The 19334-nt window shown below is 42.5% G+C and overlaps 2 protein-coding genes across 8 annotated transcripts in view; both read right to left on the bottom strand.

Moving 5' to 3' along the window:
* LOC101953593 (collagen alpha-6(VI) chain-like) overlaps positions 1-19334 on the bottom strand; it is a 268888-nt gene that overhangs the window by 64291 nt on the left and 185263 nt on the right. The gene's annotated exons all lie outside the window — the stretch shown is intronic.
* Positions 1-19334, bottom strand: part of LOC101953884 (collagen alpha-6(VI) chain) — a 298199-nt gene that overhangs the window by 245574 nt on the left and 33291 nt on the right. Inside the window, exons 13-20 of the mRNA XM_065583600.1 lie at positions 16218-16271; positions 14125-14196; positions 14000-14026; positions 11724-11768; positions 11583-11636; positions 5868-5930; positions 2264-2329; positions 511-564 (exon numbers count right to left, since the gene is read on the bottom strand). Coding sequence (XP_065439672.1) covers positions 511-564; positions 2264-2329; positions 5868-5930; positions 11583-11636; positions 11724-11768; positions 14000-14026; positions 14125-14196; positions 16218-16271 — 435 coding nt within the window. The remainder of the gene's footprint in view (positions 1-510; positions 565-2263; positions 2330-5867; positions 5931-11582; positions 11637-11723; positions 11769-13999; positions 14027-14124; positions 14197-16217; positions 16272-19334) is intronic.

Below are 19334 nucleotides of genomic sequence, written 5' to 3'. Positions count from 1 at the left end.
GTGTTGAACCAGCACAAGGATCTCTGAGTAGTTTCTAGGCTGGGACAGAGGCAGGAGCCTGGTGGCCCCGCTACACTGCCACACCAGAAGAAAGAGTATGTTAATGCAAATCCTTATCTTTGCAGAATTTCTCTTTCTTTGGAAGGAGAAAAAAGAAGCAGAGAAGTGAAGTCATCAGCAGGCATTGCGGGACAGAAACTGGGCAGTATTGCAGTAGGTTCCAAATTTGAAAGAAATGAGGAAGCTATTTTGTCTCTGATAGTCAGTCAGTTGTGTTGGATAGTCCTATTCCGGAGGAAAGTGTTTGCCTGGAATTAGAGGCTCTTGCTAGTGTTAATTTTTTCAGGGCAATCTATCAGATTTATTTATCTCATCTTCCTGCAGTGAATGGAGGCTAAAGGAGCAATCGATCAAGGTTAAATGTATGGACTCAGATCATTCTTTCTACCTTGGATTAATTTCAAGCATTTCCTTTGCATATTTAGTCTCCTTATCTATATGGGTTCTTACTGTGGTTCTCCGAGAGCCTGGTGACCCTGGTGGGCCCATTGGTCCTCTTTCACCCTGGAAATGAGAAATTTAATTTCTTGTTATCTCAATTGTCACTCAAATTCCAAACGTTTTATATTTGTCCATATCATGACTAGATGGCTTAATAAACAGTGGACATGCAAAGCAACGGGAAAATTTTTTTTTCATAACACTTGAGCACACAACCTCTGTAACCTATCTGTCAGAATTAAGAACAGAAACAGTTTTTAATTGCACGACTTCATCTATGGAACATTGTCAAATAATGTCAAAGAAATGCCATTGTGTTATGGTACATTTCATAAAGCAGTAACATCAAAATAATCACTGATGTTGCCCTCAAATTATATTCGTCTGGAAGGTGCTGCATGTTTGTCATTACAGTTACCATTTTGTTTTGTGTGTCAACATTGATCTCATGCATCCTGTGCAGATAATCCAAGTCTTGTACTGGTGCTCTATAACTGCTCTACAGTGAGATCAATGGAAGTTCAGGGGGGCTTGTCACCTTCTGGGGGGTGCTGGGCACTGTGTAATATTGTGCCCATAAATAGCTGTAAGTACTTTCCCCCACTCACACTTTTGAAGATTTTCTGTGGAAGTTCATTCATTTACTACAATAATTTTTTAAATAATAATAAATAATAATAGGTATGCCACAGATGACAGTAGGTATGATTATTCATCATATATCCACGCCTTGGTTATTTTTCATCTCTTTAAAAAAAATGTAAGACCACTTCCAAAGCTGGACTGCAGAGTGCAGATTCATGGATCGCAAATCACCCATAAGGCTAGAATCAGAGAACCATAGAAATGTAGGATTGGAAGGGACTTCAGGAGATCATCAAATCCAGCCCCCTGTGCTGAGGCAGGACAAAGTAAACCTAGACCATCCATGACAGGTTACCTCCAGTGATGCAGATTCCACAACCTCCCTTGGAAGCCTATGCCAGAGCTTAGCTGCCTTTACAGTTGCAAAGTTTTTCCTGCTATCTGACCTAAACCTCCCTTGCTACAGATTAAGCCCATTATTTCGTGTCCTATCTTCAGTGGACCTGGAGAACAACTGATGGTCATCCTGTTTACAACAGCCCTTAACATATTTGAAGACTTATCAGGTCCCTCCCTCAGTCTTCTTTTCTCAAGACTAAATATGCCCAGGTTGTTTAACCTTTCCTTGGTCAGGTTTTCGGAACCTTTCATCATTTTTGTTGCCCTCATCTGGACTCCCTCCAATTCATCCATATCTTTCTACCTAGAAAGGAACAGAGTACTTGAGTTGAGGCCTCGCCAAGGCTGAGTAGAAAGGAACAATTACCTCCGGTGTCTTCCATACAACTCTCCTGTAAATACATCCCAGAATATTAGCCTTTTTTGCAGCTGCATCACGTTATTGATTCATGTTCAATTTGTGATCCACTATAACCCCAGAACCTTTTCAGCAGTATTACTACCTAGCTAGTTATTCCCTATTTTATAGTGGTGCGTTTGACTTCTCCTTCCTAAGTGTGGTACTTTGCACTTGTCTTTATTGAATGTCATCTTGTTGATTTCTGATGTATTGTGTGGTATAAAATTAGGAATGATAGAATTGTCATACTATTTTTAACAGCCTTGGTTATCAATGGATTAATTTTAATTTGTTCTATAGAGCTATATTTTAAAGGATTGTAGGTTAGTATTTGAAACAATGTTCAGTAAGCAAAGTCACATATTTCTAAATAGTTACCTGTCTTCCCTGTTCTCCTTTTGAACCTTTCGACCCTTTTATGTCATTGTCCAATCCAGGGTTACCCTAAACAAAGACACAAAGTTAAGTACATTTATTTCCCATGGGAGCTGATGGCGCTTAATATCTCACAGTAGATGCTCAGCACCTTGCGGCATGGGGCCCTGAAAAAAGAATGGGAAAACGCGGCTGGAGTTAACCGTTTGTTAGGTTATTAATCTTTGTTAGACATATCAGACTTTACACAATATTGATAAAATATTTGTAGTTTTTGTTTTTATGAAATCACAGTGTTGTGACACTTCACAGAATCTAGGATACGCTGGGTAGACAAAAGGGACATTAAGAGTCATTATTCTACTCTCAGGACTAGACAGAATTCCCTCTTGAATCAGTGGAAGTCCTGTGTGGGCACTGGAGATCGAAGGGAGTATATGGCACTAAGTCTTGGCGGTGGGGCAAACTTTAACCACAAAGGCACCCTTAAAAAAACATGAAAAATCCCAAGTATTAGAAATGTCACAGGTGACACTGCACTCTTTGAACACACTGGAAGTACAGTGCAGCCCTGCCACCTTCTCCTGGTGTTTTCTCCTCCTCACCAACTACATCATCTGTCCTTTTATAGTGATTTCCCCAGCCATCTTGCTTGGTCAGGCCCTCGTCACACCAGACAGAATGCATCTTCATTCCCTACTGATTTGATGATGTCACACCCCTCACTGGCTCCCCATCCATTTTGGCATCCTAGAATTCTGTGTCTCCATATTTATTCAGGCTTATCAATGTGTCCTGCCCTCACCCCATCCCACTAATGTCCTCAACCTTGTTTGCTCATCTGTCAGCTTCTCACACAACCACCCCAGTGCCTTTTTCCAGGAAGCCCCTATGCAACCTCCATGAGACCAGTGGCAAGCCTTCTACTTTGTTCCTCTTTCCCCCTTGAAGTCCTACTTTTGCCAAGCTGTTTACAGTGCATCTAACTGACTTGAATTTAAAGAAATCCCTATTCGTTGTTTCCTTTCCCATTCCCCTAATTTCTGCCTGCCAGTCTGCCTCTAGCCTTTGACTGTGAGCTCCTTGGAGCAGGGACCACCCCTATTAGAATGTCTGAGAAGTCCTTAGCAAATTGTGGTTACTACTATAAACTAATAGGAATAATTATAACAACGACAAACAACTGATAGGAATTATATGAGAAATACATTATCTTCAGCTGAATCCACAGAATCCAGGGAGCTAATTTAAGATATGAATGAACAGGAAATATAAGGTATTTGTAATATTTTCCCTCCATTTCTCATATTCTATTTGTGATGGTTGCATTCCTCATTTACACCTAGCCCAGCAATGCTATACCTGACCAATAAGTACTACAAGGATTAGCAGCTAGGGCTGCAGCATTTCATGACATATGACACACCTTTCAGTGAAGTCAGACTCTCACAAGCTGGCCTGTCAACTATGACAGGCCACACTCTCAGGGTATGCCACTCAAGGAGTGGAGAGAGAGCTCTTTCAATTCCCTGAGAGGCACGCTACCATAAACATAAGAAAACATTGCAGTCCCTTTTCACACATTATGTAATTTCCATTCATCAATGTTCTCCTAAATATCATGTTCTGAAACAGAGGAATATTCTGTCTGAATATTATTTAAAAAACAAACCTCATCCTGAGCTGTACTTTTTTCTTCTGTTTTATAAGTAATCATTCAACAGTACAAGATCACCATCCAAGGGCTAAATCCTACAATGGTCCTGATTCAAAAAAGTACCAGCACGCAGGAGGAATAGAGGTAAGTGCTCCCCACTCCCATTTACTCTCAATGGGAATTGACGGCACTTCATATCTCACAGTGGATGCTCAGCACCTTTCAACACTGGGCCCTGAAAGAAGAATGGAAAAGTCTGCAGGATTTAGCCCCATGTCATGTCTGACAAAGATTAATAGCCTACCAGCCTTTACACACTGCTTATCATCATGGTATCTTTGCCTAGGGCAATACCATTACATACTGGTGTAGGAATAAGCATAATTCATTCACTAGTGAATGGATACAAAATCCCCACAAAGAGAGTATCATAAATCCACAGGATGTCCCATAGTACTGGATTCTTCTTGTAGGTCTCTCAGGCAACTGACAGATCTGCATAGCCACATGTAGACAAATTCATGGTGTTGAGATTAGGCATTTAAGGAGGGTCATGTGCATTTTTTGTTCCAGAAAGTATAGCATATGGGATATCTTGGGCTCATGAAATGTCCCAGATGTACTCGTCTCAGATAAGTAATGTGAAAATAATTATTGTGAAAGACTAAGATCTGCTAGGTTTATCTGATCTATTATCCTCATCGTTGGGATTACAGTACAATAGTCACGCACGTCTGTCCTAACATACCTTTGAAAGGATATCATATTCCCATGCAGATCTGAACAGATGCTTTTACTCCCTGCAAGTTTATTCACTTTCTTGTGCACCATAAGTGAGGTTTTGAGATTAGATTCACATCCTTAATGTTGTGATCCTAAGAGCATCCCAATGCCAAGGGGCCCTGTGGCATAGGACTAGGAGTCAGTTGGCCTGGCCAGCTCTCTACACCTCAGACACAATATTTGTCTAAAAAGTGTCTTGTAACATATCATTTGAAAACACCATGCTGGTGATTAATACCACTGTGAAAAGTAAGTAATAACGCTGTATGTGAAATTATGGATACTCTTTGATATTATATTTTAGAATTGGTCAACAGACGAACAAGGCAAAACAGGTTTTTTCCAGACAAAGAAGAATGACCAATTCCTCTTGGGCTCAGTTGCAAATCAAGACAGGTGTGACCAAGAACAACGGGCTAATCATTTGCATGAAGGATCACAGGAAGATCATTTGGGCTTCCTGACTTTGAAAACAAAGATAAACTTTGAGGATATAAGCAACTGCTAAAGACTTTGGGATATCCATCACCTAGGGGACAAGGGGTAGCAGCATGAAAAGTGGAACCTCTTCGCCCAGGAGGAAAGAGTAGCTGGAAACTGACTACAGGGGAGAAACCTGCTTAGACAATGATTGCAACTTGCTGAAATTAAGTTGTAGTCATTAGAAAGCAGGTTTTGTTTTGTTTGACTTGTCACTAAACTTGTCTCTTCTAGTCTTACTTATTATCACTTAAAGCTCTGTTCTTTGTTAATCAACTTATTCTTGTCTTATTACAAAACCATCTCAGCGCTCTGTATTAAACTGAAGGTTAAAATCCCTCAGCCAAACTACCAGGCTGGTATGTGTTCTGCTCTTTGGAGGCAGCAAACCTGATAGTTGTGTGAGGATCCAGTGAAAAGATCTGGACACTGCAGGGGAGATGGTTTTGGGGAGACTCAGGACTGGAAGGGCTGTTGGCATCACACTGCAAGGAGTAACCAGGCTGGTGGCAGCCAGGGTGAGGCCATTGTGCTGTGAGCAGGCTGCTGGTGCCAGGGCTTTGAGCCAAAGCTGCACAGCACAGAAGCACCCAGGGTGACAACCCCTCCCTCCCTTACTGCTCTGGGTGAACCCCACAGAGTCATACATGTGTAATATAGAATAGATTTGCACCTAGGAAAACTTACTTGATCTCCTCGTAAGCCCCTCTCACCACGCTCACCAGGGAGTCCTCTTGGCCCTGGACTGCCCTGAAATCATAAAATGGCTGAGTGAGAATCTGAACAATCATTTTCCTGCTGATGTTAACAAAACAAGAGACAGGAACAAGTCCCAACATTTTAATACAGATTTTGAAACTCCCCAGGTTCAGGGTTGTTTGCATCCAGGATTTTGTTTAATCTATCATCAAGTCACCGGACTTCACAAAATACAGTTCCAGACTGTGGAGTTGATTTGGAACACCTCCAACTTTGGACAAGCTTGGCTCTTAATGTTGGTTCAGGCTCACACGTAAACAAAACAGCAACAAGTTCTCAGCTTTTTTTCCTTTATGCCAAAAGAAAATTCAAACTGCAATTTATTAAACTTAAAGCAATTACTACAGTTGTAATTAACCATGGTCAGTAAATAAGTTCTAAAAATGGATGATCTTCAGCTGCCAGATTCCCCAGCATTAAATGTTTGCATGAGAAAATACATTTCAATTTTATGTTTTGTTATTCAAAATGAAAAGAAAATGTTACCACATGCTAATGACGTTTATTTAAGAACATAAGAACTATCCTATTGGGTCAGACCAATGGTCCATCTAGCCTTGTATCCCGTCTCTGACAGTGGCTAGTACCAGTGATTCAGGGGGAGTGTACAGAACACGGTAGTTGGAGTGATCCACCCTGTCTCTCACTAGTCAGAGGTTTAGGGTTACCCTGAGCAGGGGGTTGCACCCTGACTATCTTGGCTAATAGCCATTGATTGACCTATCCTCCATGAACTGATCCAGTTCTTTTTTGAACCCAGTTATACTTTTGGCCATCACAACTTCACACAGCAATGAGTTTCACAGGTTAATTGTGCATCGTGTGAAAAAGTATTGCCTCTTGTTTATATTAAGCCTTCTGCCTTTTAATTTCATTTTATGACTCCTGATTTTTGTATTGTATGAAAGAGTAAATAACACTTTTCTATTCACTTTTCCCACACAATTCATGCTGTTATAGACCTCTATTACATCCCTCTTAGTTGTTTGTTTTCTAAACTGAGCAGCCCTAGTCTCTTCAGCCTGGTCTGCACTGAGGGGGCGGGGGTGGGGGGGAGAAATCAGCCGAAGATACACAACTTCAGCTACGAGAATAGCGTAGCTGAAGTCGATGCATCTTAGTTCGGCTTACTTCGCATTCTCACGGTGCAGGATCGACTGCCGCCGCTCCCCCGTCGACTCCGCTTCCGCCTCTCACCGCGGTGGAATTCTGGAGTCGACGGCAGAGCAATCGGGGATATATTTATCGTGTCAACACTAGATGCGATAAAATTGATCCCCAATAGATTGATCACTACCCGCCGATCTGGCGGGTAGTGAAAACGTACCCTTTGGTCTCTCCTCATATGAAGGCCATTCCATTCCCTTAATCGTCTTTGTTGCCCTTCTCTGAATCTTTTCCAGCTCCACTCTATCCTTTTTGAAAACTGGTGAGCAGAACTGGACATAGGATTCAAGGGAGGAGGGTGCACCACAGGCTTATATAATGGCATTATGATCTTTTCAGACTTTTTTTTTTTTTTAAAAACCTTTCCTGATAGCCTTTTTGACCACTGCTGCACAATGAGCTGAAGTTTTCAGAGAACTACTCAGGGTGATTCCAAGATCTCTTTCTTGAGTGGTAACAGTTAATTTGGAACCCATCATTGTATATGTGTAGTTGCAATTATTTTTTTACAATGTGCATTACTTTGTGCATATCAGTCTTGAATTTCATCTGCCATTTTGTTGCCCAAACACCCAGTATTGTGAGATCCCTTGGTAGTAACTCTAATAATTTAGCAAGTGACTTCAGAGTAAGTACATGTCATGGCCAGATACTGCCATCTTTATTTACCATCAGATGTACCTTAATCCAATTAGTCCCATTGGAGTCACTTGCAGAGTAAAGTAATTAATTTAAGAGTAACAGAATCTGTTCCTCAACAAGCACAGTAGGAATCTGTTTTTTTTGTAATCCCAGTTTTGCTTTTATAATTATTTTCACTGAGTTACACAAGCCTCCCAAACATTTTATACCACTAAATGCTTTTGCTTTTCAGTTAATAAATCTAAGTGAGAGACACACTCCAGCCAGTGGAAGATTTATCAAGCTTGTGTTTAGCACAATGTCACACACACACTGAGGTGCTCCATCAATAAATAAATAAATAAAACTGCATTTAGAAGGCTGTAAAAATCAGCACTCTGCAAGGTGGTTACAATGAATAACTGTATGCTCTGCACATTATCAGTTTCCCTAAAAACAGTGAGTACCCGCTTCAGTTAATCATAGTGAACTCTCAGAACCAGCCTGAGGTGAAACTATATTGAACTGATCAAATCTTGACATTGCTTTCAGCAGACTAACATTCAATTCCAGAGGAACCTGCTTGTAGAGAACCCCATGTAAGAAGGGATTGAACTGGGGGCACAGCCATTGGTTTATAAGTTTACATAGCTCCATTAGCCCAAATCCTGCATAGTGAGAAATGGAAACCTGGCCACATCAATCAGTGTACACTCTGTAGTAGCAGGTGCAGCTCAGTTGTGTAGGCAGCTGAGCCAGTTGCAGCTGAGGGTTCTATTTCTCAGCCCTGTGACAGGCTTTGCCTGGTTTGAAAAGTATTTTTTATTTCCTTTTACAAAAGCCACGTTGTACAACAAATCATGTCCATCTAGGTGTCTGAAAATTCTGTTCTTTACTATAGTTTCAACCAAGTTGCCTGGTACTAAAGTTAGGCTTGCTGGCCTGTAATTGCCAGCAGTGCCTCTGGAGCCTTTCTTAAAAATAAATAAATAAAATCGGCCTTGCATTAGCTACCCTCCAGTCATCTGGTCCTGGGTGTGGAGGTGTATTAGGAGTGGAGAAGAGGAAGAATAGGGGTTTGGGGCTGCAATGAGGGGTGGATGGTAGGGCAGGCGGGGGACGTTGGTGACTCAGGTGAGGAAGGCATGGCAGGCCCCAGCTATGGCAGAGCACCCCAACTCTCCTGGAGCCCCAGCTTTACCAGGGCACCCAACTCCTGTGTACTCCACAGCTCACCCAATGCACCCAACCCCTTGAGCCCCAGCTCTGCCACTGCACACCATCCCCCCACACTCCCCTGCCCAAAGTCTTTGGGAGAAAAATCAGACACGTGAAGGCTTCCTGGGCAGTGAGGGGGAAATCAGGGGGCAGAACAGTGGGAGATTAGTGGGTGAGGAGTTTGGGGCTGCAGCAAGGAAGGGGTGTTATGGGGAGGAGGATAAACTGGAATGCAGGGGAGAGAGGCTGGGGTCTCAGCTGAGGGAGGCTTGGGGGAGTGAAGGGATCAGGCACTAGGAAGGGGGATGTGAGGGTGCGTGGCAGGATCTAGGGGACAAGAGGAGCAGCGGCACTTGTCAGCCCCACATTCTCCCCCTATCTGTATGCCCAGGGCTAGAGGGCTCTTACCCCTCTAGGGGAGATCTAAGCCCCACTCTTATGATCTGGGTTTTAGATGCCAAGCCCCTCTGGATGCCTGAGCCCCTCTTGCTGCCCCCTTATGTGTGCCAGGATCTGAGGGCCCTGTACTAATCTATGAGGGTTGGATCTTCCCTCCCCCCAGCATCATGTAAGCCAGGTTTTTTTGGGGGGGGGTTGCCCTTTTAGAAGTGAATGAGTCCTCTTTCCTGCACCCCACATGAACCAGTATCTGGGGAAGTCCTGCCCTTTTGACTGGGGAGCTGAGAACAAGTCTACTTCATGCATATCACAGGCTGGAAAGCACTCAGGAGGGGGATAGGAACACCCACTAAGGTGAATGGAGCCATTGACACACACAGCTGTTTCAGGTGGCACTCACCTCCATGGGGTGTTCTCGTTTAGCCGAGAGCTTCACACTGACAGGACTGGGCCACTTCACACCTTTCAGAGCCTCCTACGCTGCAGAGGGATGTGCAGGGGACCCCTTTCCTGCCATCATCCCACTACCCTTGTTTAAAGCTGAGGCTTCTAAGTGCTCTGAAGTCTGAATGTTCGCATGGATATTCTTGCAATTTGCTAGAGCTTGTGGGAGTGACCCACATTTGGGGCCATTTGAGCCTGGGGTTCTGGAGGTATATGCCCTGAGGAAAAGAGCCATTTTTCCAAAGTTTCTAGGTGGGTTGTTTTTATGCAGAGCTAGAGATCAAACTATTGCAGTGATGCAGGTCAAAATGGTCTCCATTGGTCATTTTTTACCCAAGGTAGTGCATGGCTCCCATTAAGTCTTTGGGGAACCCAAATTGTGAATGGTATTTAAGAACACATTCACTTCTTTGCTTCCGCAGACATGCCGTATGGCAGGATTACAGCCAATAACGAAAAAACTGTGAGAGGGTTTCTATGCAGCCATTTTATGGATGCCTGAGTAGTTTGAGGGAATGTGCCAATGCCATTGCCCTGGTGAACACCCCGTCACTGATATTTCTAGTCTGAACCTTTGTACAGCTGTGCAATAAAGAATTAAATAACTCATGTTGCTTGCTACAAGTTCTCTGTTATAATACATGACTTTATTTTATGGGAAGGCTTACTATGAACACAACAGGATAATCAGCAGTCGGTCTAACCAAAATTTGTGTTATATTGGATGGGGAGAAGATGGAAGCAGAGGACTGTGTGTAGGTGAGGTGGGAGGGAGAGAGGAAGAGGTGCATTTGCAGATGGGTTTGGTAATGAGGATGGGTGGTAGCCAAAGCTTGGATTGTTGCTTGAGGGGAAAAAAAAAAAAAATCTGTATTTCACTTGCCAGTGGGGGTGCCAGTGGCTGCTTCCTGATCTTAGGGCAGAATACCCTGGGGTTTTCAAAGACAGACAGTGCAGAGGTTAGAAACTCACAGCACTGAGGGAAAAGAAATATATGTGCACTGCCAGGCTTGCCAACAAACCTGGATCACGAGGTTGCAGGAGTTTGTTGTAGAGCAAGGAGTACATCATGGCATGAGGATTGCCGACTGATTGCAGGAGCTGGTACGTACAACTGCTCAAATGACTACTGACATTTTTCCTGATTAAAAAAACTAGGAAATTAAATAGCAAAAAACTCCATTAATGCAGAGGTAAATGAGAGTGAATGGGTTGTAAAAGGAGGTGGACTATCAGGCTGGCAGAATGAAGCTGTGTGTTAATGGGGCACAATGCTGAATAAGGTTGCCCATGCAACCTCAACTCTGCATTTCCCTCTTTTCAGATGTTTGAGTTTTGCTCAGCTCAACACTCTGCAAGGGACGACATACCACCAAATAACCTTAACTCTGCATTAATGGAGTTTTTGCCACTAAATATAGATCAGTTATGGCCCTAAAGGGGAGCTTTTTGGTGTCAAGAAATGATATTTTCAGATTCTACATTTGTTCTAACACCTCTGAAGTAGAAACTCTTTGTATGGAACAACTTTACAATGGACATTTTCAAGCAAAACAATACCTTAGAGATTATGCAGAGATGGATCGCCCCATTTCTAATGCAACACAAATTATGACTAGTGTTCTGGTGCCAGTTCTAATAAGCTGAAATACCACAAATTTACTGATGTATCAAACCATTCCCCTCTCCAAGTATTTAGTTAAAGTTTTTTTCACTGGGACAGCCTCATGAGATACCTATCTGATTGCTCTCAAAATTCAAACCCTGCCCAAATAAGATAATAAAAATCATTACCATGTAGCCTGGGTCACCCTTTTCTCCCATCTTTCCTGGATACCCAAGTGATCCCTTAATGAAAAGAAAAAGTAGTAATGTTTTCATGTTTTAAAAAACATTCATTGAGGTCAACAGAAAATGAGAAGCAAAACTATTTACCTGCTCTCCATTAATTCCATCAATCCCGTTTTCCCCGTTGTCTCCCTGAGGTAACAAAAGTGATAGGGATTATATAAGACCCAGTGATCTAAATAACCAGTATGTGTTCTCAGTCCAGCAAAGATGGTGTCCGTGTGAACTCCCGTAGCTGACCATGGAAGCCAAAGCCATCCAGATTTTAAAATATACAAATTAATGCTTAATATCTCATTTCTTACATCTGCCCTAAGTACAACAGTAGAATAGACACCATGTCCAACCCTCAAAACAGGCTAAAAGGGATTAAAACCCCAATAGTACACTCACTGCAGTCCCTGGCTGTCATGGACTTGAACAGGAGCAGAATGAGGCCCTAAAATAGTGCATCTGCACATTTATTTTCCTTTGATGCTCCAGGCTATTGGTCAACTTTAAGGGTCCAGATAGACTTCCAAAGTGAAAGTGACCACTACAATGAATGAGGAGGAAGAGACCAACATGAACAGTATTTACCAATAATAAGACCAGCAAGATAAATATAAGCTGAAAGTCAAAATGATACCCAACTTTTATGTCATTCCAGTACATTTCTTTTTCTTTATGTCACATGGAAGCCTTAACAGGGACATGTATTTTGTTTTTAATGACTTGTTTTTTCTTGACTGTAAAACTGGTGTCTTAAACACAAGCAATACATAATGGCCCTGCATAATTGCTAATAGGGTGCTGGCTCCATGTGGCAATAGTCACGTCAAATTATATTTTCAGTAACATGAATATTTCTATAATTCAATGCAAGTGAGATGCTGTATGGATTATGTGGGACACTATGATATAGTTGACACCAATATTATAAAATGCAAGGAATCTGACCAGACATGACGTGTGAGGTTTCTGCAAATGTGTTATGATTTGCCAAGTATGATAATCTTATTTATATGTTTGTATCAACTTTGTATTGTGAGTTATAGATATGAAGGCATATCTCTATTTCCAAACTTGTGCTGTTTTTATGGGTGACATCCCAGACAGATTGGCATCAGCACTGCCTAGCCTGTTTGATGGCCCATCAACGTCCATTGACTGTACAATGAACCCATTGAAAGGAACCAGGGAAGACAGATTATGACTGAGCAAGGCATATAGGGGCATGCCTATGGACAGAACTAAGGTTTTTCCATGGCCTGTGCTGGACAACTTGTGTTTGGAACAAAAGTAGTACAAGCCACGTGGCAAAAGAAATTTAAAAGGCAGCTGGCTGCATCATCATCATCTGCATTTTGTCTTCAATCCTGCTTCTGGCCTCTGCAGTAACTTTTCTATAACTGAGGCTCTGAACAAAGGACTGAATGACCCATCCAAGCTGTGGATGTGTTCCAGAGGGACTTTCAAGGCAGCAAACTTACCAATACTGCTAAGAACCCGATATATGGACATTGAAGTCTCTGTATGTATTTGATTGCTTCACCATTTTACAACTCTCTTCTTGTTTTTTTTTTTTTTTTTTTTTTTTATAATAAATCTTTAGTTTGACACACTAAAAGATTGGCTGGCAGCATGGTATTTTGGGTAAGATCCAAACCTATACTGACCCAGTAACATGGCTGGCCCTTTGGGGTCAGAGGAACATTCTGTATATGTGAGCAGAGTTTTAAAATAACTCACTGGACTGGACCTAGGTGCTGACTGGGAGCCAGAGAACTGGAATGCAATAAAGGGGCTGCGGGATTTCTTTTTTTTTTGCTTCTTGATAACCAGTGGGGGAAGATCAGAAGCTCACTTTGTGACTGGTTGGTGAGTTTATTTCAGTGTTAATGACCAGTCTTTGGGAGAATCTGCTCTCCTTTTTGCAGCCTGCCCTGACTTTGGCATTTCCAGTGAGGGCTGCCTAGGCACCAGGGGTCACAGTAAGTTTTTACAATCTTACTGCAGGAAGCAAAAGTGAATCCCTAAGCCCTGAATTAAACAAAAATAATTTGCAGTGTGATAAATCCCAGAATCACTTAGCATCGGATTCTATTCTCTTGGGAGTCAACAAAACTACTCCTGGGTAAAGATCACAAGATCGAGCCTTTAAACAGCATCAGGCTCATCCCAAAGATCTTCAAACTTAAGGATACTTACACGGGAAGATGAATTAAGACAATGTGTCTATATGAAGGTGAGGGTATACCTTTTCTCTTCTCCCTCCTCCTTTAATGCACTTTTATTTCTTATTTATGCTTTCAGCCATCTCACCTGATTTGTCGTCAAATCAACACAAAGTTTTTCAGAAAATAAGTGCATCAGTACTGTACCTTTTCACCAGATATTCCTTGGAATCCCTGAAAAGAATTACAACAAATATTTGTTTGAATGAGGTAAACAAAAAATAAATGCAGAGACATTTTGCTGAGTTAAAATAAAGTCAGTAGATTCTTACTTTAGGACCTGTACTACCATCACATCCCTTATTCCCTGGCTCTCCCATTGGTCCAGGCAGTCCTCTTGAACCCTGAAAGAGAGAGAATGAAAAACACATCTCAGTATATCCTGCCTAGTAAATGAAATATGAAGTTTGTAAGGAGAGTGATCACATGTTTGATCAGGGGATGACTATATTCATGAGATGATGTAATACTAGAAAGGGAGCGTGTAGGTTAATGAATATGGTAAATCTCTGAGAAAGCCCCCGCATAAACTACATGTTTCAGAAGCCTGAGCAGACTCAGATTGAGCTAAGTGCTTGTGCAGTTAAAACCGCTGTAGTTTCTCTCCAGAGTGCTTACAAAACATTACAAGCTTCTGATCGTTATATAAGAGTTTCATACCAAGTGTAATCACTTTGCATAATGCAAAAGAAAGTTCTGAATTGAAAAGGCAAATTGACAATTAATGTTGCTCACCTCCACTATAGATAGCAGTGGGGCACTTTCCTTCATTCTGCTCTTAATACTACTCTACTTAGAGAGTTCCTGCTGGAGGGGTGGGAAGAGAAGAGAAGGTGCGGCAGGAGGAGAGGGCCAGAGGAGGAAGAGGGTGTTGCTGCAATGAAGGCCTAGGCCCAGTGGGCAAGAAAAATAATCAATCCATGTTTTTTTCAGTGAGCACAGTCCAAAGGCCAAATTCTGCTCTCAGTTACACAGGAGTGTGGTGCAGTTCAGAAGCTATGCTGGCTCTACACCCTTGTGGGACTCTCCAAGGGGAGAGGAGGGGAGAGTCTACTCCCTTTGCCCCACCTGAGCAGTGCAAAGCAAGTGGGGCCGTGAATCTGCTCCATAGTATCATGATCCCAAATTAGACATTAAATACAATCTAACTCGCCTCTTATCAAGTGCTAGAACAGTGTCTCTGGTGTACTTCTCATGTTGCTACTCAAGCAGTTCTACTAGTGTTTTACTTGTCAGACCACATTCATGCGCTATGCTGGTATTTTCTGTCTTAGTGCAACCAAGCACATTCCGCTATAAGTGATAATTCAGGAGCCACACCATTAACAGGTGTGGTTTAAGAGAGTGGAAAAAAGCACAAATATAATCCATCCTATCTGTTGTGTTTCTTAATCTGAAACAAATCGTCAGAATTGAAAATACTGTTTCCTTTTATTGGGCCTGAATCACCACTAGGTTACTCAGTTTTATGCCCATGTAACTCCATGGGTTACAGAGTGGAGTAATTGAATGATGAATCAAGCCGTGTATATGGAAACACAGAAGGCATGAAACCCAATGATTTATAAATGGGAGTGGTGAACATTAGTTTCCTAATGTCTTTCTTGTGCCATGTACTCAGTCTCAGCAGCTTGCAGACAGCAAAGATTACATAACTGCATACTATGGGTCCAATAGTGAATGTGCATGCAAATCCGTGCCTACTTTGCATACTATTGGGGATATTATTTACACACACGGCTAGATAAATTCCGAACTAAATAGGCACTTATATAGGAATGTGTGTGCACCAGTTTGTAAACATACTTTGCATTTAAGTATTTAGTTCACATGCAAATACTTGCCTGCCTACTTGCTGAAAATTAGGTTTCTCTTTTCCCTTTGCTTATTGAATCTTAGAAATATAGGCCTGGAAGGTACCTGGAGAAGTCAAGAAGTCCAGCCCCTGCACTGAGGCAGGAATCAAGGGAGGAATTATTTTAATTTCTTAATATTTGGAAAAAATATAAGCCTAGAATTCTCATGTAGACCAACAGGATTTTAATCAAGAATTTATGTAAAATTTCTCCAAGAGATCCCCAAGTTTTTTTTTTAATTTCTAAAAGAGAAGGAACTCTAAATTACCTACAATTCAGGAGTATTAAACATTGACAAAGTGCTGAATCTTCATAGATTCAAAAAAAAAAAAAAAAAAAAAGTGACCATTTTATCAGAATGATTTCTTTGGTATCAAGATTAGGAAATCCCCCCTTCCCCATCAGGTTGTTACATTTTTTTAAATACTGACCCCCAAAAAGGTCTTTATGGGCACTAAGTTTTGAAGTATTTTTTTCTCTGTAAAATGTAGTCAAATGTTATAACTTACCGGCTCTCCCTCTTCTCCTAAGTGTCCTCGAGTGCCTTTTATACCTTTAGGTCCCTGAAATTCAGACAGAAAAAAGTAAAGATTAATACTAAAATTCTCTTCGCTTAAAAAGGTGAAACTATTAAGGATTGTCCTGACAGTACTTTATTTAGGAACGGCTAAAATTTTGCAAAAGGCAGTTTTATTTTGTACATTGCAAATTTCATTCCTTTGTCGACTGTACTCAAAGCACTCTTAAAAAAAAAATTGGAGAAATGGGTTCAGCAAAGAAGGATAAATGGATAACCTACAGGGAGGAATCATTTTAATTTCTTAATATCTCAACTTCTTTTAGGACAGAGATTCTCAAACTGTGGTCCGCAGAACACCAGTGGTCCACGAGCTCCATTCAGGTGGTCCGTGGATAGTTCCCTCTAAGGTGTGTGCCTGGGCAACCGCACACAAGAGAATGAAGGGCCACACACCTAATTAGTGAAGGTGGTGGCCTTGGGGAGGGAATAGGGGGTAGGAGGCAGTGGGGTGAGAAGAGGGGATGGGGGGAATTTGGGACATGCAAGGCTGCGGTGGCCTGAGAAATAGGCAACTTTCCCCAACTTGGGGCTGGGCAGGAGGGGGGGTCCCCCCTGCCGCGGCAGCCCCCAACTTGGGGGCTGCCACGGCGAAGGAGAGAGGAAACATCCATTGAATTAGAAAGGTAAGATTACTGATATTAAAATATGAGTTGTGTGCTTTTATTTGTGGAACAAAAATCGATAATTAAGATTTTTTTTAATATAGAGCTTTTATCCAAAGCGCTTTACAATAGTTAGCTAACGGTACAAACAACATTTGGAAAGATCATTAAGTGATCTGCTGAGACGCTCAGCAATTTTCAAGTTGTCCACATAAAGAAAAAAGTTTGAGAACCATTGTTTTAGGAATTATAAAAGAATCCTCTAAGGCTAGGTCTACACTACCCCCCTGAATCGGCGGGTAGAAAAGATCTCTCGGGGATTGAATTATCGTGTCTCGTCGGGACGCGACAATCGACCCCCGAATCGACGCTCTTACTCTACCAGTGGAGGTGGGAGTAAGCGCCGTCGACGGGGAGCCGCAGAGGTTGATTTTGCCGCCGTCCTCACAGCAGGGTAAGTTGGCTCCGATAGGTCGAATTCAGCTACGCTATTCTTAAATCGACCCCCGCCGTAGTGAAGACCTGCCCTAAGTCACCTAAAAGAGTCATTGAATCATATATCAGGGGGTAGCCGTGTTAGTCTGTATCTACAAAAACAAGGAGTCGTCTGGTGGCACCTTAAAGACTAACAGATTTATTTGGGCATAAGCTTTCGGGGGTAAAAACCTCACTTCTTTAGATGCATAGAGTGAAAGTTACAGATGCAGGCACTATATACACTGACAGATGGAGAGCAGGAAGTTACTTCGCAAATGGAGAACCGGTGTTGACAGGGCCAATTCAATCAGGGTGGATGTAGTCCACTCCCAATAATAGATGAGAAGGTGTCAATTCCAGGAGAGGAAAAGCTGCTTCTGTAATGAGCCAGCCACTCCCAGTCCCTATTCAAGCCCAGATTAATGGTGTTAAATTTGCAAATGAATTTTAGTTCTGCTGTTTCTCTTTGAAGTCTGTTTCTGAAGTTTTTTTGTTCAATGATAGTGACTTTTAAATCTGTACTAGAATGACCAGGGAGATTGAAGTGTTCACTTACTGGCTTATCTGTTACCATTCCTGATGTCCGATTTGTGTCCATTTATTCTTTTGCGGAGGGACTGTCCGGTTTGGCCAATGTACATGGCAGAGGGGCATTGCTGGCACATGATGGCATATATAACATTAGTGGACGTGCAGGTGAATGAGCCCTTGATGGTGTGGCTGATGTGGTTGGGTCCTCTGATGGTGTTGCCAGAGTAGATATGGGGACAGAGTAGGCAATGAGGTTTGCTACAGGGATTGGTTCCTGGATTGGTGTTTCTGTGGTGTGGTGTGTAGTTGCTGGTGAGTATTTGCTTCAGGTTAGGAGGTTGTCTGTAAGCGAGGACTGGCCTGCCTCCCAAGGTCTGTGAGAGTGAGGGATCATTTTCCAGGATGGGTTGTAGATCGTGGATAATGCGCTGGAGAGGTTTTAGCTGGGGGCTGTATGTAATGGCCAGTGGTGTTCTGTTATTGTCCTTGTTGGGCCTGTCCTGTAGTAGGTGATTTCTGGGTACCCGTCTTGCTCTGTCAATCTGTTTCCTCACTTCCCCAGGTGGGTATCGTAGTTTTATGAATGCTTGATAAAGCTCTTGTAGGTGTTTGTCTCTGTCTGAGGGGTTGGAGCAAATTCGGTTGCATCTTAGGGCTTGGCTGTAGACAATGGATCGTGTGATGTGTCTTGGATGGAAGCTGGAGACATGTAGGTACGTATAGCGGTCAGTAGGTTTCCGGTATAGGGTGGTGTTTATGTGACCATCACTTATTTGCACTGTAGTGTCCAGGAAGTTGATCTCTTGTGTGGACTGGTCCAGGCTGAGGTTGATGGTGGGGTGGAAATTGTTGGAGTCCAGGTGGAATACTTCAAGGGCCTCCTTTCCGTGGGTCCATATGATGAAGATGTCATCAATGTAGCGCAAGTAGAGGAGGGGCAGTAGGGGACGAGAGCTGAGGAAGCGTTGTTCTAAGTCAGCCATAAAAATGTTGGCATACTGTGGGGCCATGCGGGTACCCATAGCAGTGCCACTGACTTGAAGGTATAAGTTGTCCCCAAATCTGAAGTGGTTGTGGGTGAGGACAAAGTCACAAAGCTCAGCCACCAGACGTGCTGTGGCCTCATCAGGGATACTGTTCCTGACAGCTTGTAGTCCATCCTCATGTGGAATATTGGTGTAAAGTGCTTCTACATCCATGTTGGCCAGGATGGTGTTTTCAGGAAGAACATCAATACATTGTAGTTTCCTCAGGAAGTCGGTAGTGTCTCGAAGATAGCTGGGAGTGCTGATAGTGTAGGGTCTGAGGAGAGAGAGTCCAAATAGCCAGATAATCCTGCTGTAAGAATGCCATTGCCTGAGATGATGGGGCGTCCAGGGTTTCCGGATCTTGGGTAGCAGATAGAATACCCCTGGTCGGGGTTTTGGGGGTGTGTC

Source organism: Chrysemys picta, chromosome 2 (genome assembly GCF_011386835.1).
Source record: "Chrysemys picta bellii isolate R12L10 chromosome 2, ASM1138683v2, whole genome shotgun sequence".
NCBI classification, from domain to species: Eukaryota; Metazoa; Chordata; order Testudines; family Emydidae; genus Chrysemys; species Chrysemys picta.
This window is presented reverse-complemented; position numbering and strand designations above follow the sequence as displayed.